The sequence below is a fragment of the Fonsecaea nubica genome (assembly GCF_001646965.1).
Source record: "Fonsecaea nubica strain CBS 269.64 chromosome Unknown Scaff39, whole genome shotgun sequence".
Taxonomy (NCBI): domain Eukaryota; kingdom Fungi; phylum Ascomycota; class Eurotiomycetes; order Chaetothyriales; family Herpotrichiellaceae; genus Fonsecaea; species Fonsecaea nubica.
Genome location: NW_019173712.1, coordinates 2,279 through 28,063, shown reverse-complemented (window position 1 = coordinate 28,063; position 25,785 = coordinate 2,279). Strand labels below are relative to the sequence as shown.

At 52.6% G+C, this 25,785-nt stretch overlaps 10 protein-coding genes across 10 annotated transcripts; 5 read left to right on the top strand and 5 right to left on the bottom strand.

Annotated features, from left to right (window-relative positions):
* Nucleotides 1-844: 844 nt before the first annotated feature.
* Nucleotides 845-2,872, top strand: AYO20_06238 (hypothetical protein; the record flags this gene model as incomplete). The annotated part of the gene is made up of 1 exon (XM_022644529.1): nucleotides 845-2,872. The coding sequence occupies one exon, from the start codon at nucleotides 845-847 to the stop codon at nucleotides 2,870-2,872; it is 2,028 nt and encodes a 675-aa protein (XP_022499407.1).
* A 461-nt stretch (nucleotides 2,873-3,333) lies between these two features.
* Nucleotides 3,334-5,778, top strand: AYO20_06237 (hypothetical protein; the record flags this gene model as incomplete). Its single annotated transcript, XM_022644528.1, has 2 exons — nucleotides 3,334-5,091; nucleotides 5,149-5,778. The coding sequence occupies 2 exons, from the start codon at nucleotides 3,334-3,336 to the stop codon at nucleotides 5,776-5,778; spliced, it is 2,388 nt and encodes a 795-aa protein (XP_022499406.1).
* Nucleotides 5,779-6,325: 547 nt separating this feature from the next.
* AYO20_06236 (hypothetical protein) lies at nucleotides 6,326-9,847 on the top strand (the record flags this gene model as incomplete). Its single annotated transcript, XM_022644527.1, has 2 exons — nucleotides 6,326-6,465; nucleotides 6,526-9,847. 2 exons carry the CDS (start codon nucleotides 6,326-6,328, stop codon nucleotides 9,845-9,847), a joined length of 3,462 nt encoding a protein of 1,153 aa, XP_022499405.1.
* Nucleotides 9,848-11,141: 1,294 nt separating this feature from the next.
* AYO20_06235 (hypothetical protein) lies at nucleotides 11,142-11,654 on the bottom strand (the record flags this gene model as incomplete). Its single annotated transcript, XM_022644526.1, has 1 exon — nucleotides 11,142-11,654. One exon carries the CDS (start codon nucleotides 11,652-11,654, stop codon nucleotides 11,142-11,144), a length of 513 nt encoding a protein of 170 aa, XP_022499404.1.
* A 1,094-nt stretch (nucleotides 11,655-12,748) lies between these two features.
* AYO20_06234 (hypothetical protein) lies at nucleotides 12,749-14,497 on the top strand (the record flags this gene model as incomplete). Its single annotated transcript, XM_022644525.1, has 2 exons — nucleotides 12,749-13,177; nucleotides 13,238-14,497. 2 exons carry the CDS (start codon nucleotides 12,749-12,751, stop codon nucleotides 14,495-14,497), a joined length of 1,689 nt encoding a protein of 562 aa, XP_022499403.1.
* A 645-nt stretch (nucleotides 14,498-15,142) lies between these two features.
* AYO20_06233 (hypothetical protein) lies at nucleotides 15,143-17,156 on the top strand (the record flags this gene model as incomplete). Its single annotated transcript, XM_022644524.1, has 3 exons — nucleotides 15,143-15,876; nucleotides 15,935-15,981; nucleotides 16,033-17,156. The coding sequence occupies 3 exons, from the start codon at nucleotides 15,143-15,145 to the stop codon at nucleotides 17,154-17,156; spliced, it is 1,905 nt and encodes a 634-aa protein (XP_022499402.1).
* Nucleotides 17,157-18,162: 1,006 nt separating this feature from the next.
* On the bottom strand, nucleotides 18,163-19,716 carry AYO20_06232 (hypothetical protein; the record flags this gene model as incomplete). Its single annotated transcript, XM_022644523.1, has 2 exons — nucleotides 18,163-19,542; nucleotides 19,600-19,716. 2 exons carry the CDS (start codon nucleotides 19,714-19,716, stop codon nucleotides 18,163-18,165), a joined length of 1,497 nt encoding a protein of 498 aa, XP_022499401.1.
* Nucleotides 19,717-20,349: 633 nt separating this feature from the next.
* Nucleotides 20,350-21,230, bottom strand: AYO20_06231 (hypothetical protein; the record flags this gene model as incomplete). Its single annotated transcript, XM_022644522.1, has 2 exons — nucleotides 20,350-21,020; nucleotides 21,071-21,230. The coding sequence occupies 2 exons, from the start codon at nucleotides 21,228-21,230 to the stop codon at nucleotides 20,350-20,352; spliced, it is 831 nt and encodes a 276-aa protein (XP_022499400.1).
* Nucleotides 21,231-22,367: 1,137 nt separating this feature from the next.
* AYO20_06230 (hypothetical protein) lies at nucleotides 22,368-23,147 on the bottom strand (the record flags this gene model as incomplete). The annotated part of the gene is made up of 2 exons (XM_022644521.1): nucleotides 22,368-22,952; nucleotides 23,004-23,147. The coding sequence occupies 2 exons, from the start codon at nucleotides 23,145-23,147 to the stop codon at nucleotides 22,368-22,370; spliced, it is 729 nt and encodes a 242-aa protein (XP_022499399.1).
* Nucleotides 23,148-23,414: 267 nt separating this feature from the next.
* AYO20_06229 (hypothetical protein) lies at nucleotides 23,415-24,828 on the bottom strand (the record flags this gene model as incomplete). Its single annotated transcript, XM_022644520.1, has 2 exons — nucleotides 23,415-23,890; nucleotides 23,970-24,828. The coding sequence occupies 2 exons, from the start codon at nucleotides 24,826-24,828 to the stop codon at nucleotides 23,415-23,417; spliced, it is 1,335 nt and encodes a 444-aa protein (XP_022499398.1).
* Nucleotides 24,829-25,785: the final 957 nt, after the last annotated feature.

The window sequence follows — 25,785 nt, the reverse complement described above, 5'->3', positions numbered from 1 at the left end:
AAGTTGGAGTGAATGATGATGAGTGCGGGAGACGTTGACGGAGATGGGTAATTGAATGTGTAATAATCGGTCGGTAGGTGGCAATAATAGGTAGACACTGAGTTGGTACCTCTTCCAGCTCTTCCTAGCTGCGCAGTGCGCACGAGGTTCCTGGATACGAAACATCTGCGGGTTTCCCAAGGTTTCCATTCCCGTCGACTGTTGACTGCGCTTTGTCGATGTCATAGTTCGCCCCACCATCACCAGCCACCATCTACTCTTGTCTGTCCCCTCTGCTTCCGTGTCCATCGTCCGTGAACCCGTGGATAACTCAATCAGCTCGATGTACGAGGTACCGAGAGGTACCTGACGGATCTTATTGATGCCACGAATCCGTTCTTTGTTTTTCTGCACCATCATGTCATTCGCTTTCTCCCAACTTTTTTGTGGGTGTCTGGCTTCCTTGCAATCACTCGGCTACCGACATTTCGGTCTTCTGCCGGCCTGAGTTGCGATTCGAGTCGTATCATCTGCCACTGTCTGGCATACGTTGGTTGGTTTGGTGATCTCTTACTCTTCCACGCTCTCCGCAGAATATCTTGTTTTGGAGATCTTCAACGGGACCAAGTCACACGCTTCAACTTCAGCCGCCCCCCCCCCATATGGAAGTGGCCAACACCATACTTGATGACACAGCCCTTGCTCTGATTCAACAGCAGGACCGACCATTCCGCCTTCCTGTCATCACCGTCGTTTGCTGTTAACCACTCACCTAGACTGCAGATTGTATTTCTATTGCCTCCCTCACACCACCGTCCTAAATTACGCCTCTTGATGGTCAAATGGCCACGACCTCACCGTCAACATGGCCATCCTCCTATCCGTCGTCCCAGTGCATACCCCGCTGTTCTGGTCATGTGTCGGCTTGTACGCCGACGCGGTCAAGCTGCTCTCCCCGAGCAAGAGACTGCAGAAACTGGCCGAAGAGATAGCCAGATACAGCAGGAGACCCCCGGAGACACACGAACAAGCTTTGCTCAGACGTATGCACGATGCGGAGACTTTGGCCGAGTACGAGAACTGCACTATTGACTTGGATAACCTACAAGGGCACGAGGCATGGAAGAAAGAGAAGGAGTCCATTGAGCCTGGGTACAATCCCGACGTGATCGAGAGCCAAGTCATCCGATTGAAGAACGCCGTGGTAGACCAGAACCTGAATGCCATGCAACATCTCCTCAGAACAGGGCTCAGTCGTGATTTGGGTGGCATGAATATGTCGCGACTCTATAAACACTCATGGTTCGGCACCAAGTTCCTGATAGACGACTACATCAACACCGTTTTAGAGGCCATCGAGACCTTCACGGAAACCAGCATTCACAGCGATATCCCTACAGCAGAAATCCGACACCACCAACAATCATTAGAAGACGCATTGAAGTTCTTCGGGCGTTCAGCACTGACTCTATCGGGCGGAGCACTTCTGGGCATGAAGCATATCGGCGTTGTCAAGACACTCTGGGAGGCAGAGTTGTTACCGGAGATCATTTCAGGAGCATCAGCAGGAAGCATCGTGGCCGGTATCGTGGGCAGCAGCAATGATGAGCGCATGGCGGAAGTTCTTGACCATTTCCCGTTTTCAGACCTGGCTGTCTTTGATCCTCCGGGCACTGGGAGGGTGGGGTGGCTCGCGCAAAGGATTCGTACTTTTCTGCGAACCGGCGCTTTCTTTGAAATGGACAACCTGAAGCGGGTCATGAAGTCGTGGCTGGGCGACATCACCTTTCGAGAAGCACGCTACAAGACCGGACGGATCCTCAACATCTGCGTATCCAGTGCAGGGAACGCCGAGCCACGATTATTGAACTTCGTGACTGCCCCTGACGTGTTCATCTGGTCTGCCGTTTGCGCATCTTGTGCTGTCCCTAATGTTTTCCCACCTGCCAACATCTATGAGAAAGACCCCATCACCAAGGAGGAAAAGCTGTGGATGCAAAATGCTCAGCAGACGTTTGTGGACGGGTCCCTGGACCACGATATTCCCATGAGGAAGTTGTCGGAGATGTTCAACGTCAATTTCTTCATTGTCTCACAAGTCAATCCGCATGTCAGGATTTTTTTGGATCAAGAGGAGGTGTTTCGCGGCAAACAACCCGCAGCACCCATGCCTGTTCGGAGTCCCCTTCAAGCAGCTAAGGAGCTGTTCAAGGAGGAAATCATACATCGCGCACAACAACTCTCAGACCTCGGTTTTCCTCAGGGATTGTACAGATGGGCTTCCCTTTTCAATCAACAGTACACTGGCGACATTAATGTCTTGCCAGAGATCAAACCAAGCGAGTACCTTAATATGATGATGAACCCTACGCCAGAGTTCATGGTGGAAGCGACGGTTGCAGGGGAACGAGCGACGTGGCCGCGCATGTGCCGCATCAAGAACTGTGTCGCTATCGAGCTGGCTCTGATCCAGGCCATTCACACTCTGCGGGACAGAGTTAATTTTGGACCCGAGGCTAGAGCGGCTCGCGAGCACAAACGATCCAGCAGCAAGGGCCGACCAGGTCGTGGTCGTTCAGCTCGCCCCTCGTTCTTGAGGAGGCGCAGTCTGAGCATCGAGTCCCCAATGACGAGCGACAACGCATTGACACTGCCGCTGCCGTTGAAAGTCCGCCGTAACGTGAGCCTGGGGAACATCTCAGTAAGACCGACCTTCTCCATTACGACGCCACGAACGACGCCGTACCTATCACCGCAGGTCGGCGTCGATCAGGATCTTTTAGGGGAAGGGTTGATCATGACTCGCACGTACTCCAACACACTTGACGGCTCCGGTACAGATGGTCATATTGTGGAAATGTCAAACATTAGCAGGCGAAGAGGGCCCCTGTAGAACAGACGTTGCACATGCGCATGGCGTCAATCAGCGATGCATTAGTTCATCTCGATACCCCTTTTTGGTTTGGACTGCGCGAGACCTGTAGCATTAGACAGAGAAAGCATAGCAAAGGAAATTCCACGAGTGAAACCCCAGATCTGAAGGCTGAATTAGAGGTGTGTAACAATTGTGCAGTAGGCATTGATGGGTGGTGGACATTGCTGGGAGTCTGCGGAGGTTTCTACCAGGGAAAGGCTCTTAAGAGTTGTTGGAAGGTGGAAGGTGGCATTGGCATGCGGCCAGTCGCGCGCCGCAGTCGAAAGAAATCCTGACCTCCCTCTTCCATACCCGCTGGCACTGCACACATCCTGCGCCAGCGACAAACGACGAGTCCACCCATGGACAAGTGATTAATTGATGGCCAAATCCACGCGCTGTTACACAGCTTCACGCCAGAAGCAATATTGGGGGCAGTCATGGACCTGAAGTCGATGCTAAACGACTCCTCGACACAGCGACACCAACACCACCATCAACCTCAACCGCACCCTCCGCCGCGACTTCACACCCAACAATCGTCCTATGAACACAGCCCCTCGTACGAGTCTCATCCTCCCCTCGAGCGCCCTCCATTGCCCTCGTCGTCCTCGTCGTATCAGCAGCCGCCACCGCCACTCCCGTCAAATGAATACCGCACCTCTGCAAACGGCTCCTATTTTGCTGTGCAGTCACCACAACAACAAAATTCGGCCTCCGCGTCAGGCTCGACGCCCGGCGCAACCGGGCAATCCTTCTATGCGCAGAGTCCAGGACCGCATGGACAGATACACACTCCGCGTGAAGGGATTCCACCTTCGCATCCGTATCAGTCTCCCTTTGTTCCTTCACCGTCTCCCTCTGCGCCTTACCCACCAACTCCAGGATCCGTCCACCACTACCAGAGCGCTACGCCTTCCTCTGCCACCACATATCATCACTCGAGCGCACACCCTTCCCTGAGCGCCCAGTCTCCTACGCCTAGAGAAGACTACATTTCCGCAAACGGTCTTGCACATGCGCAGCAGAGGCACGTTTCACCTCAGGCTCAGTTTCACCCACCTCCAGTAACACCCCTCGGTCCGCCGGTTGCCTATCCTCGACCATCACCTCATCCTCATCGCCCGACGTCCCATGGCCACGAAAGCGTGAGAAGATCATCTGTTGGCTCCGTTGGTTCAGTGCAGAGCAGGGAATATAATCAGCCGCCCTACCCGCAAGCGGAACATTCCAGGAGCGCCAGTGGGAGCGTACAAAGGACTTATTCTGGGGACTTGCGGGAACGCGAACGGAGCATCGAGAGCGTCAGCCCCAAGACGATTCCCAAGCCTCCTCCAAGTCGGCAGCAGAGTGTTGGGCGATACCAGGAGCCCATGTCCGATCCGCAGTCTAACGCGCAGCCTAATCGGGCCCCCAACATCAACTCCAACCCAAATGCTCAACTTCACACCACGCCAGATCGCAATATCGAAAACCAGAGTCATGAGACGACGCCAAAATCCTTTTCCGCATCCATTGAGCCCAAATCTGGAGCGTCGTATCCGGATACCCGCCCGAGCCCTGGACCCGGTGCTCCTAACCAATATAATTCAACACCCCAACTGACCAACTCATACCTACCCGCACAACAGAGTCCTTCAGCAAATGCTCAGCCTCAGCCGTCCTTGAAACGATCTGCAAGTTATTTGTCCGATGTTGCAGCGACGCCGTTGCCCCCTAAAAAGAGACCCCGGCGTGATGAGATCCCTATATGGGCGCAGAGCGCTCGTCGTAATTTGCCTTTGAGGTTCGGGGAGCCAATAAACTGGAGTCCATCACGACAAGCTGGCACACCCAAGACGCCTGGGTCGCCCAGGAATGATATGCCTATAAAGAAGGAATCTGTGGGGTCGCAGGCTGTCAATGGGCAAGTACAAAATCACACTGCGACACCACCAGGGGGACCTCGATGGGAGCCCTCGATCACTGGTGATGCACCATACGATGATCTTACCAGACACGTCTGTGATTGGATCTATTTCGTTATCGGCAACGCTGAACCCCCTGCTGGCGGGGCGGTGTTTGAGATCGAAGCCAAGGTCGGCATGATTTTCGACGAGCAGGCGAGCTATCGGTTGAATCTACCTGTGGAAACGGAGACTGTGTTCAACAAAGACAAATTTCGGAGCAAGACGAGCTTTAAGAGTTCGATGGATATGGTATGTATTGGAGATGCTGTTTCTCCTGCAATGTTCCGTGGCTAATGGTGCACCAAGGCTCAGCACAAAGCTATGAACAAGTTTCTGAACGACCTCGTCTGGGAGTCCTACCGCGCATCTCAGGCCTCCGGTGAACCACCAAGAGTTGATTATAGCCACCCGCATGAGTACGACGAATTCTACGAGCTGACAGAAGTGGGTCGGAGAAATCTGCCACCGTCCATGGTAACATGGCTTAATCCTCGACATACCCCTCGAGTGCGGAGAACGATTGACGAGAAAACGAACACGGTCAAGGCACAGATCATCAAGTCCCGGATTGCAGACCTGGAAGTCTACAATCCTCGGGCTGATTTCGACTATCGAATCTCGATCTCAATCGAAAGTCCGTGGGAGGGGGATCCGAATTGGCTGACCGAGATGACTGAAGGAGGCCGCGATAGAAAGAAGGACCGGATGAGCTATAGGCACTTGGCATACCAGATTGACTTGACCCAAGTGAGTTATCCCAACACGCCCGTGAAAGAGCACGAGTTGGAGGTCGAGATCAGCACGGAGCAGATTCGGATCGAGATTGCGAGTCTCAAAGCCAATCAACCCAACAAGTATGAAAAGCTCGTCAGAGGTTTCGTGGATAATGTCAGGATATTATGTCGGGAAGGGACACTGCAAAGACAGACCAAGTGAGGATGGGATGTGATTGGAATTGGTCAAGCTGGAAGTAAACTCCGGGAGGTTTTGGAGAGACATGAGAAATATGTTTCACTTTCTCCTTTCAATACCCTTGTAATACTATAGAACACAGTCCTAGTTGCTATGTTACGATGAAAGTGTTGACACTGGGGATTGAGACTGGAGGGAGACGAGGCTATGGTTATGACATCGCACGTGATCTTGACCTGACTAAGCAGCCATAACTCCAGGCTGCAGAAGGTGATGCAAACTACGAAGCCATCGAGCCATCGCCTGCAGACACGTCAATTGCATCTGCGCGAATCCTTTCTCTTTCGCTTTCCTCTCGCTCAACGTCCACCCCATCCCTCCTCTGATTTCTCTTTATCTCCTGCTCCTGTACACTAGACTTTCTTCTCCCTGACCATCTTCACTCCTTCGATTCCCGAACTCCTCCCTCCTAGTTGTGTTGCGCCTTTTCCCCCTTCCGTTGCACTGATCAACACTTCTCCGAGCATCACATCCTGCTCCGCCCGCGCTACGCAACAGCCCTTCAACAACCATGGTTGGGTTGGTGTCTGCTGCCGGTCTCGTCGGCTTCTTGTCAGAACCCGATCCGGAGCTCAGAAGCTTTGCTCTGAAGCAGCTTGACAGCCAGGTTGACTTGCTATGGACCGAGCTTGCCGATTCCGTGGGACAGATGTATGTGGCCCTCCACTGTTGTTCACCAGCTTGATAGCGATACTAATACTGCCGCAACAGTGAAGCGCTGTACGAAGATGATTCCTTTCCGGAGCGCGAGCTCGCCGCCATCGTCGCATCCAAAGTGTATTACCACCTTCAAGAATATAATGAGTCCATGGCCTTTGCCCTCGGTGCCGGAAAGTACTTCAGATTGGACGACCCTGGCGAATTTGAAGACACCATAATCTCCAAATGTGTAGATACATTCATTGCCCTGTCCGCCAGCCGAGATCCGACGCTGGCTGCCGCCAATAGTGCCAGCCAACCCCAACTTGACACAGCATTTAGTCAAGGAGGAGATGGCGCCGCCAGCATGTCTGCCAGCCTAACATCCCCCGTCACGCCGTTTTCGCAGTCCGTTCTCCCGTCAAAGTCCCTTCTATCCAGGCAGAACACCGTAACCTTCGATCCTACCCAGGCCGGCGTCGAGCTCGGCGAGGTTGGGTCGCCCGAGCGAATCATTCAAGAGCGCGGTCTTCAGAAAGCCCTTACTCGGGTCATAGAGTCTCTATTCGAGAAATGCTTTCGAGAAAAGAGATATCGTCAAGTCGTGGGAATTGCTTTGGAGGGACGCAATCTGGACATTCTACGTCGCGTGATCAAACGAGCGGCGGAAGATGAGCGAAAAGAAAACGGCGACGCCACAAAGAAGGGCGAAGAGCTGATGGAATATGTGTTGGATATCTGTATGAGCGTGGTACAAGAGCGAGGTCTGCGAAATGAGATCCTCAAGGTCATCTTGGAACTGCTCAACGAAATCCCCTCCCCTGACTACTTTGCCATCGCGAAATGTGTGGTTTATCTCGATCAGCATTCTATGGCTTCCAACATCCTGAGACAACTGATCGAAAAGGGGGACGCCCGCTCACTGGCTGTGGCATACCAGATCTCCTTTGATCTCTACGACAATAGCACACAAGAGTTCCTCCGAAAGGTTCGGGAAGAGCTTGCCGATATGTTACCGCAGGAAGATCCAAAGCCTGAAGACGGCGACAAGATGGAAACCGATACTCAGGCCAAGACGGAAGAGCAATTACACCAAGAACTGCAGAGTTCCGCAGGTGCCCCGGCGCCCTCTGAAAAACCCAAGCTGTCGAACCCTGAGCAGCGGGATGCAGTCGAGAAGATCAGAGATATCTTGGATGGCCTCACGTCAATACATCTGAACGTCGAGTTCTTGCACAAGTCGAATCGGGTTGATTTATCGATTCTGAACAAGGTCAAAGACAGTCTGGAAGCGCGCTATTCTATATATCACACCGCCGTCACTCTGTGCGCTGGGCTGATGCATGCCAAAACTGCAACCGATACCTTCTTCCGCAACAACTTGGAGTGGCTGGGCAAGGCTACCAATTGGTCGAAGTTTACTGCCACCGCAGTCTTTGGTGTCATCCACCAAGGCAATATCAAGCAAGCCCGTCGTTTGCTGAGCCCGTACCTTCCTAAGCCGAGTGGGGTCGCCACTTCTCACGATTCTCCATACAGCCAAGGTGGTTCGTTGTACGCTTATGGATTATTATGTGCCAATCACAAAGGAAAGGCTGTCAACTTTATCCGAGAGAAGTTCAAGGAAGCCACCGAGGAGGTCGTGCAGCATGGAGGTGCCCTTGGCCTCGGCGTTGCAGGAATGGCCTCGGGCGATGAGACGATATTCGAAGACCTGAGAAATGTGCTTTGGTCTGATTCTGCCATCAATGGCGAGGCTGTGGGTCTGGCAATGGGCCTCGTCATGCTCGGCTCGGGCAACACCAAAGTCTTGTCAGACATGATCCAACATGCCCACGACACTCAACACGAGAAAATCGTCCGAGGTCTTGCAGTCGGTATGGCATTGATCATGTACGGCCGACAAGAAGGCGCGGATGAGCTCATTCAAGGTCTTCTCAACGACACTGATCCTACCATGAGGTATGGTGGCATCTTGACGATTGCCATGGCGTACGTCGGCACTGGCAGCAACAAGGCCGTTCGAAAACTGCTCCATGTAGCCGTCAGTGATGTCAGCGATGACGTTCGCCGAATCGCCGTCCTCAGCTTGGGATTCATCCTGTTCCGAAAACATACCAGTGTTCCTCGAATGGTGGAGCTGCTCGCCGAGTCCTACAATCCACACGTCCGATATGGTGCTGCCATGGCACTGGGTATCTCTTGTGCGGGCACGGGTCTTGCTGAAGCTATCGACTTGCTCGAGCCCATGCTGAAGGATCCCACCGACTTTGTACGCCAGGGAGCCCTCATCGCCCTTGCCATGGTGTTGATACAGCAGAACGACGCACTGAATCCTAAGGTTGGCAGCATTCGCAAAGCGATGCTTAAGATTATTAGCGACCGGCACGAGGATGCAATGTGCAAATTTGGCTGCGCTATCGCCATGGGCATTCTTGACGCTGGTGGGCGAAATTGTACGATCAGCCTGCAAACCCAGACTGGCAACTTGAACATGGTGGGAATTGTTGGTGCTGTAGTATTCACACAATACTGGTACTGGTTCCCATTGACACATTTCTTCTCGTTGTCATTGACGCCGACTGCGGTGATTGGCGTGGACCAGAAGCTTGAAGCTCCGGTATTCAAATTTCACTGCAACACCAGACCTAGTCTCTTCGACTATCCCCCAGAGCAACAAGCAAAAACTGACGAAGCCCCCGAGAAAGTCAAGACGGCTGTACTGAGTACCACGGCGCAAGCAAAGAGACGAGCGGCAAGAAAGGAGCGACAGCAACGAAGAGATAGTATGGACGTCGATACCGTGACGCCTGTGACACCCAAGATTGAGAAAGGGGACAAGATGGATACTGACGAGGTCGGTGGGACTTCTGCAATCAAGGATGATACTGAAGGCAAGGAAAAGGAGAAGTCCAAGGAGGACGCGGAGAAAAAGGAGGGCGAGACTCATGGGGAGGGGAAGAAAAGAGCAGAGAAAGAGAAGATTGGCTATGATATCAGCAACATGTCCCGGGTGTTGCCTGCACAGCTGAAATATCTGACATTCCCGGATCAGCGATATCAGCCTGTCAAACGGCCCACAGGTGGTGTGATGGTTGTGCTCGATACCGAGCCGGAGAAGGAGAGGGAAATCATCCCCTTGTTGGTCAGCAAAACCGAGGCCCCCGCAAGGGCACCAACGGGAGGGCAATCCCTAGCCGAAGGAGCTCAGCTTCCCCAGACACCAGCTGGCCAGAGGACAGGACAGGATACAGCCGCCGGTGTGGGCGCTGGAGCAGCGGCAGCGGCAGGTGTTTTGACAGCCATCGACGAGGATGAAGAGGGAGTGGAAGACGCACCTCTGCCCAGGGAGTTTGATTATGAGACTGAAGGAGAGCAAGAAGGAGAGCAATAGGCGGCGACTCATCGTCACCAGAAGGGGTTATGCTGTAATTTCAACCCAGTCAGGACTTAGGCACCAGGTTGGAGCTTTTGTTTGTTCTCTCTGCACCTCGAAGACACATGGGGACAGAAGGGACAAAGTTTTTTTTTTCTCGTGTGTTGCTATCAAGGTCAGTAACTGCGGTGGCAGACAGACAGTGGGCAGCCTACAGATGGGACCAGACACAGCAGCAGCATCGCGAGAGGTAACATCTGCTTTTGTACTACAATCCAAAGACGAGACCCGACAGTCAGTGAGTCAAACAGTCGACTGGGGGAGGGTCTGTTTCTAGATAAAATAAACTGTCGTGTGCGTTGGGTCAAGGGTGCGATGTTCAAGACGTGTGTGCCGAAGTAGGCTTGATACATTTATCTATGTATGTAGACTCTACGTACGTAGGTCTGCTTTGTAGGTCTGTAGGTTTGTAGATCTGCAAGTATAAGCTCCGGTCGAGTACCTGTACGAGTGAGTATGATCGGGTCCTGCGTCTGTCCTGTCCTATCCTGTCCTGTTCTTAAAAAAGGAGAACATCACGACGTAGAAAAAAAGCCAGGGCAAGTTTTGAGGTCTGGAAGTTTTTGGATTTTTATACAGAGAGTATCTAGATGTACATACATAGCCGACATACAACATGTAAGTATGTTGAGGATGGGTGGCGGGATGGGGTTTGTTTGGCCGTGTGAGCAGAAGTCTTGAAAGAAAGAATATGAGACGCTGAGAACGAGGATGAGATGTTGAGAAACCAGGAGAGCCAGCGCCGTATGAGTACTGGGCGACCGTCTTTCCAGGTGAGACTCGATTGCGTTGATAGACATGGTTGCCTCCACCATGAATATCGTCGTGTTGAGGATGAAGGGTTCCTGTTGAAAATCCGAGTCGAAGAACACGTATTATCGTCGTCCGATCTCGGTTTTTCCTGGTTGGCTGCCATTGAGCCTCGCTCAAGCTCGGGCTGTCTTCCTCTCACAACCACGCCAGGCTCGCTGTTATTGCTCTGCCATTCCTGTGATGGTGCTCTCCCCTCTAAACACCCTTTTCTCCGCGCATCCTTCGTTAGGTTGAGCAGGATATCCCAAGCCGGCCGACCATGACGCTGGGCTACCCGAGTCTGGCGGAAGCATAGCTGCCTTTCCAATTCTTTGGGAAACGGGACCTCTGGATTGAACATATCCACGATGGCCGGACCCCAGGAGGATATTGTACTAACCTCCGGCACCCATCTCTTTCTGTCAGTCAACCACACCGATGTTCTCTTCGGCCGTGGTTATTATCGCACCCGGCAAATCAGCATCCCTCCAATCTTGCGTTCCACGCACTCCCTTGCCTCCATAATCCCAGCGTCCGTGCTGACGTACATGCACTCCCCTGGGCGCGTCATGCCCTTGACATATCCGCTCTTTTGCCCCAACACAAGTTTCCTTAAGCCTGCCACGTCCATCCATATCCGCCTCGTCGGCTTAGAAACAAGCTCCATCTTCTCGATCACTGGCTCCGAGTTCCAGTATTTTAGGCCCAGCCACAGACGACGTGAGGCAACGTTGTGCCGCGTGACGGGTTCAACAGGGTGTGATGGGTCGGACGAGGAAGGATGAGATAATAGATTGTGTGCCGGGGGTGGTGTTGGGCCTCCGCGTACAACGGTTGATATGAAGCCCGAGTTTTGTAGTGCGAGCATAAGTTTCAGGTGGAATTTTGTGTCCGGGATGGAAGTCAGACCTAAGCGAGCGCGCGAGGCATTCTGAAGATGGGAGCAGGTGTTTGCGAGGTGTACAAGGGACATTTCGAGAACGGTTTCGTGCTGCAACCTCTGAGCGAAAACGGGTGTGAGGAAGTACTGTAGGTAAGAAGAATTGAGGTCTGATCAGTCGAACTGGGGTGGACTTGCTGCCGGCGATCGTGCTACGCTGGTAGGGCTATCGTTTTCGCGAAATGGCAACAAGAGTGCTGGAAGGTCAAGGAGAGTATGGCACTCTTTGGTGGGTGATGCAAATGCGCTGAACGTCAAGGTCTGTAAAGGTCAGTTTTCCAGCAAAAAGCTGCCAATCCCCAAGGTTTGGGAAAACTACTTGGGATCCACCCCATTAGGGAAGGAAAGTGACGCCGCCCTATGATCACCCCAAGGCTCGATATGCAGCATGTCATGTTTTGATCATTGATCTGACTTGTTCCTCCCATGTATTCCACCAGGGGATGTAGAATACATCCTCGCCGTCGTTCTCCAGGAACGGCATGTTTACCATTTTCCACGGTCCGCAGTTCATTGCGCTGACCCAGGTTCAGCACTCCAACTTCAACCCCCTACTTCCTGGAGATCTGTTCAGACGGTAGAATCACGCCGATAGATGACAACCACACCCAGAACACACGTCTCAGATGGATTCTGGCTAGTGCCGCCGAAGAAAGGCAGCTTGCAAATTTGGCTCTGAAAAATGGACCACTGCCTCTATTACTTGCACAATAGGGGCTGCAGGACGGATGCTATGGTCCGAGCGCACCAAAGTGAAGAATTCAACTCTACCACAACAAATATGTAAGTTTGGTCGAGAAAAGACTTTTTGGTCCGATAATATACTTTCACATCTTTTGGTTCAGCACATACTTGTACGGATCGCTTCCCTTGCGGGTCTAGAACCATGGCACCGCCGCAAACAGCCAATGGGTCGTGGTTCGAACAATGGGCGCACTCAGTGTGGCAACACGGCTGCAGCTGCACACGACCGCACAGACGGAAGCGTCGCCTCTCTCTTCTGAGGGGAGAATTCTCGAGGTCGTTCAACTTGAGAGGGACACTCTTTTCTAACTATCGAGCTTGAAGGCAGACAAGGCGGGCTCTCCTCCGCCATCATACCGCTATTCAGAATTCTAACGCACAGCATGGGTAGCTTAACAAATCCCGATGGATCGCAATATCCAAGCAGCTGCCTCGATCCGGGAATCAAGTCGACGCGAAACAAACGCACTCCATTTCAGTCATATTTCGAAAAGTCGATATCTGGTCCGACTGACCCCTGTATAGGCAACGCCGACGCCACGATCCGTGCTACACACTTTGGCATTGAGCTTGAATTCGTTCTGGCTTTCAGAGAAGACCTACTGGAATCTATCATATCAGAATACAATTTGGACGCCGACATCATCAAAACCCTGGCGGATTACGAACATCGCTCTCTGATCGAACACGACCATATTGGCACGAATCCTTCCTACGAATGCCGATGGAGGCACCCGTCATGGGCACTACACGTTCCAGAGACGGACATAGTGTGCAACTCGAAACTCCACAAGGGCATGTTTTTCAACAGAGTACGCAATGGAAAGCAATGGGTATGACGATACATCGCGGAACCACTCCTCATTGCTCAGGACCGCCTTGACAAACAGGGGCTTCTTTCCAATGTTGTGGGATGGGTAGAACCTGACCCACGCAACCGAGACTCTCATGAGGCTTCGAAGATCACCCTGCCAAACCACAATTCCACGGACGAAAGAGCCTTACTTCGAACGAGTCTAATAGACTACACAGAATGGACTTTGACAAACGATCATACTGTTGTTGGAGCGCTTCGAAGTCAACTACGGGAACATCTGATTTCTCAAGGAGTCACCGAGGATGATGTTTCGAAATGGGATAGCTATGGAGTGGAGATGATCTCGCCGGTGTTTGAACTTGAGAGGAAAAGGGAAGCTTTCTCTCAAATCGAAAAATATCTTGGAGGTCTAATTTCGAAGGAGACTTCAATTCTTGAATCTGTCTGGGCTAGTGCTCATGTGCATATCGGATTCAATTTCTCGAGTGCGAAGGATATCCCCATCCTGTTGCTTCAGCATTTGGCATACATCCTTGTCCTACACGAAGATCTTTTGTCGAAGTGTCACCCTCGAAGTCGCTGCGGCATTCAACTTTTGGAGTCAGCCTCCGAAGATGTGGAAGATGAAGGCTCAATCGACGACGAAGTCTTTGATCCCGACGCCCCCTACGAACCACCACCCGAGCAATCAGAAGAAGAGTTAGAGGAGTGCAACGAACGAGTGGTTCTCGCTTTCGAGGCCAAGTACACCGGAGCCGATAATGTCAGCTCCAACGCTCGGTATCTACGGAAGCAATTATCAGAGAGGTCCATCCAATACTCCCCCGAATCGATCAGAGACGCCATCTTCAAACAAGACGGCAACATTTTTGACCTGGTGGCCCTCTTACAACCAAACGATGAACACGGCAATCCACACAGGGGATATATGTACAATTTTGCGAATCTTGTCAATCTAGCACGCAACAACACGACTTGGAAACAGATTAAGCCGACAGTGGAATTTCGCCAGCATGCTTGCACGATGAGCGCAGAAGTGTTGAATCGATGGGTGACGGTTTTGGAAAGAGTTGTACGTGTGGCGGAAAAGAATGCACAGAGGACAATGCCGTCTGGTCCCACCAATCCAACAGATGACGTGCAGAGCTCTTTCGCGAAGGGGGAATGCGAGAAATACCCTTCTCAGTGGCCTTATGAGAGCATGAGCGCATTCTGTGGGGAATTTTTAGGCATGAGCTTGGAGGACCAGCAGTACTGGCAACAGAGGTTTGAAAGATACAAGGATGACAGACCGGAGGAAGTTGGCGATGAATGAGAGGACAGATTGGACGATGACATGTGATTGGTGAACTTGTTGATGATCTAAGGGGGTGAAAGATGGACATATGTAATGAAAGAAAGCCCCGCTTGTTGGAAAGGTTATGGTTATAAGTGATTTGGTAGGAATTGGTGTGGTGGAGGTGACTTGGTAGGATATTTGTGACTTGGGCAGAGAAGAAATCTCTGACATGAATTGAACATTGACCACAGAACCACAGCCCAGATATCTGTGGTCGTTTAAAGGGGAGCACATAGTCTCCAGAGCCTTGCGGATCGCCAGCCTTGCCAGTGCAGCCTCGTCAGTGCAGCCTCACCATCTCAGCCTCGCCCGTTCAGCCTCGTCGGCCGCTTCCCGTCGGGTGGAGCGGCATGAAAAAAGTGCCTCGACTCGCACTTGCACGCAATTAGTTGCCGTCTTCGCGTCTTGCCTTCGTCATCTTCACTTTTTGTATAAGGCAGTTTCCTCACACTTTTGTTTTAGTCGACATTTTGCACGTTACTTGCTGACCATATCTTGTGCTGACTAGTTGTATTGCTCTGCGACTTAGTCGTGTATCTCTTAGCCTTTTGCACCACGTACAAGCTTCCAGATTGGCGAGTCTGTGCTCCACATGATAACCTCCGAAACCGACCCCAACGAATGCCCTCACCGCCGCTGCATCTTCCTGACGCCCGGGCCAGGCAAAATGTAGAGGGCAGCAATACCCACTTTGCAGATGTGGCGTTGTCACTCGACGGAGCCAATTCAAGCACAGAGTATTTTGAGAAATTCGATGGCAAGAATGACCTTCTGGAGCATGCTTCAGCCAGCCCCTCCACCAAACACCCAGCCAGACCGAGCCTGGTCCCAGGGATCTCTTCCACGGCTCGCCGACCTTCATTTATAGACGAAGAGGAAGACCCCATAGCGAGCGAGAATGCCGCTCATGGACAGCCAGACAGATCCGACAAAGATCGACCGGTGACATGGATGTCGTTGCCTAAGAAGGGACAATTGGCCGTTCTGACCTTTGCTCGACTCTCCGAGCCATTGACGGAACGGTCTCTTGCGGCATACTTGTTCTACCAGCTTCGATCGTTCGACCCAAATCTTCCAGATAGCACGATCGCAAGTCAAGGTGGTATGCTCACTGCTTCGTTTGCAGCCGCGCAGTTTGTGACAGCCGTCTGGTGGGGACGAGCGGCTGATACGCCTTGGATTGGTCGCAAACGAGTCTTGCTGGTAGGGTTGTTTGGTACTTGTGTCAGTTGTATTGGCGTGGGCTTCTCAAAGTCCTTTGCCCAGGCACTGTTCTTCCGAGCATGTGCTGGCTGTCTCAATGGAAATGTGGGCGTCATGAGAACCATGATCAGCGAGATTATCAAAGAGAAAAAGTACCTCTTCTGTCTTCACTCTCCCTCGAGAATTCCATGATCTAACTGAATCGGGCAGATACCAGTCGAGGGCATTCCTTCTTTTGCCCATGTGTTTCAATATTGGTAAGTGAGATGAACCAGCTCGATATTGGCTCCTGGCTAAATACCTCCCAGGTGTCGTTATCGGCCCGATCCTGGGTGGCTTCCTTGCAGACCCAATATCCTCGTTTCCTGCTGTCTTTGGACCAGATTCTTTCATTGGTGGCAAGGATGGAGTCGGCTGGATGACAGCCTTCCCCTACGCTCTCCCAAACGTGGTGAGCTCCATGTTCATCCTGGCCTCTGCTCTCCTCCTCGTGTTGGGTTTGGACGAAACCCATGTCGCGTTGAAAGACCGGCCGGATTATGGCCGAAAGCTAGGCAAGTATCTGGCCCGGGTCCTGTTCCGTCGTGGCAAGCAGGAATATGAATACTCTGAAATTGGCAATCAAGTCGAGCTGCAGGATATCGATGAAGACGATCTGTCGCCGCAAGACAGAGACCCCGAGTCCTCAAGGGCTCCAGGCGCAACGCCCACGGGCACCAAACCGGCTTCCTGGAAACCAAATCTATCATTCCGGCAAATCTTCACAAAGAATGTCGTCCTTACTCTGCTTGCCCACCACCTCCTGGCCATGCATGTGTCGGCTTTCAATGCGTTGGTCTTCCTGTTCCTCCCAGCACCCCGGTCAGACAACACCCACGCAAGATTGCCGTTTCTCTTCTCTGGTGGCCTCGGCCTCAGCTCTGACCGCGTCGGTCTTGCCACTGCCATCATTGGCATCATCGGGTTCCCTCTCCAGATCCTCCTCTACCCATCCCTCAACTCGAAACTGGGCACCTTGCCGAGCTACAGATGGTTTCTTCCCTTTTCCGTCCTCGCATATCTCATCATGCCATATCTGGCCCTTATCCCCAACAAAGCATTCTTGGTTTGGCCCGCGCTCACGGTGGTGTTGGCTTTCCAAGTCATAGCCCGCACCTTCGCTCTGCCTGGCTCGACAATTCTTATCAATAATTGTACACCGCACCCGAGCGTATTAGGCACAATTCATGGGTTTGCGCAGAGTGTCTCTTCTGGGGCAAGGACTCTGGGACCTACCCTCGGAGGATGGGGATTGGGGATGGGATTGGGCGGAAACTGTGTGGGCGCCGTTTGGTGGGTTATGGCGAGCATTGCCGTCCTGAACTGGTCGTTGCTTTGGGTCATTTCCGAGGGAGACGCAGGTGCAGCGGCCGCGGCGGCCATGGGCGGTTGAAGTTGGGTCCGATATCTATTCAATCATGTTTGATTTTGACAAGACGCGAGATGTATGTACGTGGCGAGTCGCAGGCGTCGATGGTTACGCCGCGGGACGGATTGAACGGGGACCGGGGCGTTTGTTCTAGGCGATGAGACAATGCTCCTGGAGAATTAGGCCGGGTGTCCATATCCTTGATGACGAAATGATAGATTCGGTAAGCAGTACAGCACGAAGGCGCATGATTGATACATTTGGATTGACAAAGCAGAACGGGAGCGAAGGCAGCCAAGTCTAGGGACAGACGAATTGGGAATGAACTGAACTGAATTAGTTATGCGAATAGGTTTTCATTACACCATCTCGCCCACTGCTGATGATGCATTGTTTTCTATTTTATTCAATTTTCGGTTCTTGACTTTCCAGTCCCTTCATTATTCGTCGGTGACTGCAGCAGCAGCAGCAGCGGTAGGAGCAGGGCCCCATCCCGTGGAATCAAGAAGGCCCCCGCCCCTGAAGCTCGAGGTTGGAGCGATTTGTGTTTTTCTCTTTCCAAGAAACGCACGACTCGAACGAAAAGCACAGGACTGAGATGACTGACTGAATGACCTAGATCGAATCCGAGCATGGCTCATCTTGCTCCTCCTCCTCCCCCTCCCTCTCTTATCTATCTCTCGATGATCCCCTGACCAACCGAAAGGAAAATTATCTGTACAAGCACTCCGCGTGTGTGGCAGACCTGGTGGGTGGGTGGGTGAGTGAGTGGGTCATAATGGACCACGCTTTGTGTGTGGGTCTGTGTATTCCATCATGGACGTACACATTTAATTCCGCTGAACAAGGCTCGATTGCTGGCCGCGGGGTGCGCCAGGGGGACGGAAATAGAAACGGAATAGGAATAGGATTAGGACATAATGTTGTCTCAGGGAGGATGACCCGTTGGGGGGTGGAGAGGGAGCGAAAGGTCGGAAAAGTCGGAAAAGCCGGAAAAAGCCATGGCCGGAACAACGCGACAAATGATTCTTCACCTGTGGAAATTGAACCAGGTGGAATCTAGGTAGTCAAAGTCGCTGGCCGAGATCCGTTTCGACCCGTCACCGCCGCCCTGGGCGTCTTTGCTGCTTCCACCCTCGACAGGAGGTTGGACGGCACCGCTCATCTCGGCTTCTCCTGCAGTTGCGGCGTCGAGGGCTGCTCGTTGAAGGCGCGGAGATTGGTCCGGGTAGTATTTCCCGCCTGGGTGAAGGGCCTCGAATTGCGATTGCGGCTGAGAATATTCCGCAGAATACTGGTCATCGTCAAACCCGTATGTCGTGTATGGCGACCGTTGGAGCACCTGGGGGTCGTGCGCCGTCACTTCCGGCGCAGCCTTCCACTGCGGTGCGCTGGCCGGGGGGTAGTCCCACGACCCGGCGTATCGGTGCTGGGCGTTCTGGTCAAGTTCCGAGTCTGCCCAGGCATCGCTCGTGTTCGTGGGGGCATAGACGGCGTCCATGTCTGGGAACTCAAAGTGCGACGACTGTTGGTTCGTAGCTTCTTGTGTCGGTCCTGGCGTCGATTTGGACGTTGATCTGCCCGTCTCTTGAAGTTCGTCGCCCTGTACCTCGACCTCTCGATCCCTGATTTTCCGCATCAGCTGCAGGAACTGACTGTTTTGGAATTTGTCGCTGTTGTCGTGTGATACGCTCGTAAGAAGCTGGCCTGCGGTGCGAGCCAATTCATCTGCGTCACGCGTGTCTGTTTCTGCCGTACGCTCTGTTTTCTCGCGATAAGCGATGGCGTCGCTGCCTATGCGCACAGTTTCTCCTCCGTCCGGTCGCTGCATCTCAGAGATCATGGCATTGAGGTCTGAAGAAAGTCCTGAGGAAGCACGTTGTTGGTCCATCTCTTGAGCATGGGCGAATGCGTCCGCAAACGCGGCTTCGAAATCCACGTCCGAGACTTGGACATGTCGTTCCATAGACATCATTGTAGACTGTTGCATCTGCGGTTCTTGCTGGAAACCGCCAGAGTACGATTGGAACATAGGCTGGGTATAATCCATCATCGGCTGTTGGAACTGGCCGCCGCCGCTCAACTGTGGACTATCGCGAACGGCTTGTTTGCCTTGTGCAACTGGAGTACCGGCTCCCGACCGCTGGCGCATAAACTCCTGTTGCCAGCCGCCGAGCGTTGTAGACCTGATTAGCGGCGCCTCAGTACGAAACTGTCCCGCTGGCACGGGCTGCTGGGATATCGAGAGCTGTTGAAAGTCGGCAGCCCACCCTGCCGCCGCAGGAGAAGCATGGCGCTGGGGGTGAAAGAGGTCTGGTTGCTGGAACTGGAATGGGTGCGGCGTGGAGGTCTCGAAGGCGTGAAACTCGGCGTCGAGTGATCCTGCTCGAGGGTCGGCAGTGCGGAAGCCCTACAGATATCACACGTCAATGGTGAACCGAGAAGAGATGTGGGGATTTCAACTCACCTGCCCTGGCGACTGTCTGTTACCGACAAGACGATCTTGCTGCAGCGTCCGATCTACCTGGGTGTGCTTTTGTAAGTTCTGGAGCGGGTTGGAGGGCCCGCACAGAGCGTCTGCCATGGTGGGCGAGTGGGGGGTTGAAAGTCAAGACCAGAGGTCACTGTGTTGGGGGGAAGGTCATGTCTAAATAAGATGGGATAAGAAGACAGGATAAAGATCGGGGATTGTTCGCTCTCGGCTGCAGACGAGGACAATCCCTCGAGCGCTTTGACGTAGGGTAAGTGGTGGTGGTGGTAGTAGTCACCCAGTAGTGGTAGTAGTGGTAGTAGTGGTTTGATGAGCAATTCAAAGTCGCCATCCAGGAATTTGGATGCCGAGGTTCGCCATGGGCGCCGAACCTGCGGAATTCGGAAGAAGGTTTAGCCGGGAATGGAACGGGCAGGTGCCCGACAAGGCTGCATCAAGGCTGCATCAGTGCTGCATCAGTATACGCTGGGGACAGTCTGACACAGTTGGATAGAACTCTCAAGGGAAGACACTCCTCGATATTGTGTACATATAGTTGGAAAAAATAAACAGTCACGCGCCCCCCAAAACCCTTCGATATCAAATCGAACAAGAGAACTTCTATCGATTCCTCCAGACTCAGTCCCTGTCTCGGTCGCACGCCCTCTGTCTCCGCATATGTTGGAGTAGACAGTTGCAGAGAGGCTGATCACTAGCAGTGCACCGTCTCCTAATAGTCTCGGCCAATTACAGCATCCACAACCATGCACCAGCGATGCCCATAGCAAGCCCCATGGTCAATTCTCTTGCACCAGCACGCACCTCATCTAGTCCTGCTGCCGAATTGGCTGCTGTACTAGCACTTGCACTAGCACTTGTACTCGCACCAGTGGAGGTCGGAGTCGAAGCGACCGTGCCCGTTTCAACTGATGTTGTAGCAGCACTCTCGGTGGCTGAACTGGTAGAGCTTGAGGATGTCGAGGTCGAACTAGTGTCATTCACAACACGGAACCAGTTTGCTGCAATTGGCTGTCCCAGACCGGCAGCAGCAGCGAAACCAGACATATTGAAAGGGTATCTTGCATTCGTGTCGACAGGTGGACTGAAGGAGATGTATGCCTGCGGCACGGTGAATCCCTCTGGCTGAGGATAGAGCAGCAATGTGTATCTGTGTGGTCCATCTCCTCCAGGTGGCGAGGGAGTAAAATACTCCGCACCGACCGCCGTTGTGGCATTCCGCGCCCCCGGCTGGATGGATAATTCATGGTTGATGCCAACAAGGTTGGGTTGGAAGTAGTGGAGTAACTGAACTCGCGGACCGTTTCCTGTATTGACATCCTCGTCGACCACGAAGAGTATATAGGTGGCTTCTTCCGTGGCGTTTGCCGGACCATATACCGTTGGCCCATCGAGAACGTCTGAATACGTTAATAAGTAGTACGATATCAGGTCTGACCAAAGTCCTTACCGTCCTTGGGTAGCAGAACGCCGGCTGGGGCAACGCTTGTCGAACTGCTGAGAAAGTCGACACGCAGATTGGTGTCGACTTGAACTTGAAAGTTCGGTGCAGATTGAGCACGAACGAATGCTGCCAGTGTAGGCACAACTAGCACTGAGATGTATTTCATCCTGGCGATCAAGCTGATGTTACTCGGGGGACTCAGATGTTGCAGAACTCGGAGAAAGGCGGGAGCTGAGGTTGTTGTACGAGATGATTCAGGTCGATATCTTCCACTTAAGTATTCTCCTCTTATGGGCCGTCGTTGTTGTCAAAGGAGGTACCCTCGAGCCTGGTTGGTGCTCTGCTCCAATCACTCCCCCTACCAGGCGCCTCCACTCGGACTGTCGAAATTCGTCCATCACTGCAAGTGTCCGCGGGAACGGCAATCATCTCTTTCAAGGTGCTTGAAACCGTTTGTGTTGCTGACGAAAAGGCCTGTGGGACAGGCGCTTTCCAATATGAGAGCATTGCCCCAACGCTCCACCGAGCTAGACAGGAGTACACTCTCAGTCGGGAAGCTAACCTCGACGCGATCACATTAGTAATTTGGCGGGTCATCTCAACAATCATTCGCTTGTTGCAGCCTCAGCTGTGTCAATTGGTGGGCCTAAAAGGGGGCTGAAATGCCATCACAAACCAGAGGATCATCGCATTCTCCCCCCCTGAGTATCCAGCATCCCAACGAGTCGAAATGCATGTGTTGTTCAATCGATATAACTCCCCGACGAGCTTCCCACAACTTCACACAGCGCACGAGAAGCTGTCGGACGAGGCCGTTATTCGGCTCATTTCAAGGGAACAATCTTGCGCTATCAAGTATCGCACAGTGTTTCGCTACTCACTTCGTTTGAGACCTTGAGACAGGACGAACGCAATACCGACCAACCCGTGTCTGGTGACCTTTCTGCCAAGAACAGCTTGGTCCACCTGAAAAGGCCTCAAAGGTCGTGCATTTGAGTAAACGGTTTTGTGAGTGAGGGGGCCCGAGCAGGTGGTCATCGGAAAGACAGGATTTCTCTCACAACCTTTGTAAATCTCGCCTTCCACTCCTTTTGACCGATGGCATATCTCTTTGCAACTGATTCTCAATGTGTTTGGACAGATCGGGAGTTTGAGAAAGGTGGCCGCCGCAATCGAAATGACGACCTGGTCCCTGGGCATAGATCATATGAAACAGGGAGGGATATCGTTGACGTCGGTTGATCCAATGCAGGAGAGGGTCAAGCGAAGGAGCAGTGTCGGACTATGTGCCAGGTGTTCTGCGTCATCCAGGCCCAGTTGCGAATACTCCAGCTCGTAGTTCCTCTTCTGTCCTCCTTCTCCAGGAGTCGGATACTCTCGTCCAGTCCACGTCACCCAGGCGTCCGAGCGCTCGACAACCGTCACAATCAACGTAGTCGCTCAGAGTACAGGAGGCATGACATGCGGGACAGATGTCGTGGACCTGCTTGTGCCAGCTGGCATTGTGAAAGTTCCAACCGGTCTTCTGCACCCAGAAGTTGCTGATTTCGCAGCCAATAACGGTATCCCAATATTCCTCACGGCGAGGTCTGTTAGTGAGGCAGTGGTTACATAGACGCAATTCAGCAGGCATCCAAGGCTTCAACTGGGTCATGAGCTCCGGGACATCAAAAACACTCCGGGGGAGAAACCCCGCATATTTTGGCGAGGTGGGCGAGAGGTATAACTGAACATCTCGTGCCACCATGGCCAGGCGTTTGCAGGATAGTGAAAGTGTGATCTGAGACGGTGCGTGGGCTAGAGCGTTGTATATCTCGAGAAGAATCTCATAGGGCATCATGAGGAGGACGGACTGGCCCTTGTACTGGGAGTTGACACTCTCCAGCATCTGCAGACGTCAGATCTCCCACCACAAAACACCATGCGGACACAACTATACCTCCTCGGGAATGATGAATCTGCTCGAGAGTTTTCGCTCAAAGTCGCGGCTCCTTGCTCTGCATTTAAGTGGCTTCCGAGGCACCGTGAATGTCTCCTCCATCTTCGACCCAGCACCGACAGGAAAGCCGGTCCATAGCGCCATAGGAATAGGCTGCTGAGGATGTAAAGGTGCTTGGAAGAAACAACACGCAAGTGTGGATGTTGTGAGGGCTTGTATGAACAATAGACCACTAGTGCACGCCTCGTTTGACTGTCGGTGTGACCTCAACGGACAATGTCGGTGAAGACTTTCAGGAGATAAGCGACGAGTGGAAGCAGATAAGCTATTACGCTATATCATTTAGGGGCTAGTTCAAGTGCTAGACCCGGCAGGCTCCGTTGATAAGTCTTGGCGTTGCTCCTCCTTTGCTCAAATCTGAACGACAACTTTCCCATTTGTTTTGCCTTGCCAGATCTCCTTCAGTCCATCAGCAGCCTCCGCCAAAGGCAGGACTTTGCCAATATGCGGCTTGATGCCAGAGGTGGTCACAAAATCCAGTAGGTTGACGAATTCCTCCCGTGTTCCCGTGTAGACCCCTACCAAGTTAATCTGGTTCACCATCAAATGCAACAAGTCGATCGAGATGTTGGGCGAGGCGCTGTCTGAATGTCTCCCACACGACACAATCGTCCCACCTGGCTTCACAGAGGCCAAAGAATGTGAAATTGTTGACGCTCCCGATGTGTCGAACGCGGCATCAACAAGATATGGCAGTTTCGCCCCAGGCTCGAAAGTACTCTCTGCACCAAGCGATCTGGCCAGTTCGCGTTTCGCCTTCGTCCGGCCTGTTGTCCATACACGGAAGCCGGCGGCAGAGCCCAGCTGAATGAGCGCTGTCGTCACCCCTGCATATTTTCAATATGTTAGTTACCATCTCGCATGATATAACCGAGGCAACTCCAGATTGTTCGGTTCGGTACTTACCACCAGATGACCCTTGCACCAGAATGGTTTGACCGGCTCTGATTTTTGCCTGGGTGAACAACATGCGATAAGCTGTCAACCAGGCAATGCCCATCACGCTTGCCGACTTCGCATCTAGTCCTTTGGGCCTAGGCACGGCGTTTCTTGTGGGAATCATAGCGTACTCGGCAAGGGTTCCTTGGACAACTTCGCCGAATACGTGTCTTTTTGGATCGAGTGTCTCATTCCCTTTCCAATCAGGATCACCCATGACTGGATAGACGGCAACCTCAGTTCCATCCTCGAGCAATCCGGCACCCTCGTTACCCAGAATCATTGGGTATCGGGTTTCATGCATCAGCATTCCTCGTAATGTGAAGATGTCGTGAAAGTTCAGACCCACTGCCTGCATCTTGACTCGGACCCATCCTTCCCTTGACTCTGGACGATGCCTTTGACCGATTCGGACCGATGACAATGGATCCTGTGGGCTGGCCACTGACGCGTAGACCGCCCGCATTGTTGGTTTATCAGGATCTACATCACCCATGTCGAGATGTATTATGTTGTCACCCTTCACTGTGGCGACAAGGAACAAATCGAATGGTTCGTGGATGCCGAACTCCTTGCCAAAATCGCCATCCATCATGATGTGGGTTTGTGTCCTGCCATCATTTCGAACCGTTTGGTCCAGCACTTTGACTCGTGCCTGGTGACCTATAATTCCATGTTCGCACAAGGCTATAATAGCATCTCCAGTGAAACTCTTTCCGTCGTCGATGACCTCAGCATCCGGTGCAAAAGCATTCAACATGAGTTCGAGGTCTGCGGTGTTGATCCCCTCAAGAAAACGATCGATGGGATTGCGAGGTGACGCCATTGTAAAAGGTGTTGAGTCAATGCAGCCATTTGGGACATTAGAGCTGGAGGAAATCAGGTCAGTATATATCGTGTGGACAAGGCATTACAGCAATGCCTGTTCCCATTGACGCTCTGACCATTTCAGGTATCGGGCAATGAGCTCCAGTCATAAGCCAATCGATCATCCAAGGATATCACAAGCTGGCTGACAGCACGTGACGGTGAGCCATTTCGTCCGCATAAGCCAGGACAAAGCCAGTGTTGGTGATGAGCGCGGTGCACTGGCCGTGATCGATAATGCGACATGGCGTCGTGCAGAGAGCGACCCTCGTCGCACAGCTGAATCCAGACACCCTTTCCCACAGTACTCGGCTGGCGTTGGGACATTCATCCAAAGCGACACGGAAAGTCGAACTTTTGCTGGAGATTGTCTCTTTCGAGCCATGAAAGAAGCTCATGGTAAGTTCGATCATCATATGTCCCGCTGTCGCCTATCAAGCATGCCGTTTGCCTCCTCACAGATCATGTCGCTTTACCGCTCGGTTGGATGAGGGACAACTAGTGAGTACTAGTGAGTCCTGGTGGTCGCTGCTGACATGGAAAAGTTGGCAGATTTTCTTCTTGACCCAAGTATATCGGAACCTTGATAGATTATCAATTGGTAAGACCTGCGCCGCCTACTCTGAAGAGATCAGGGCCACGACAAAGGGACATCTGATTTGAATCTTTCAGCACGCACAACGACCTCACCACTTCTAGCATCGATCATATCTCACCACAGGCCGTCCCAGGGATGGGCCGGTCTTTCAGTTGGACCAACAGTGCTATCCGCTCCTGGAGGTCTGCGACTTCCGGGAGACCTTTCCAGGGGAGCAGCCATTCGTGGAAGAAATTCTGGCGTCAGATGCCGTGTCTCAAGTCCTGGACCTCCTTGAGTCAAAGAGAGATCCTTTGGCTGGACTCTTCCCGCCAGACG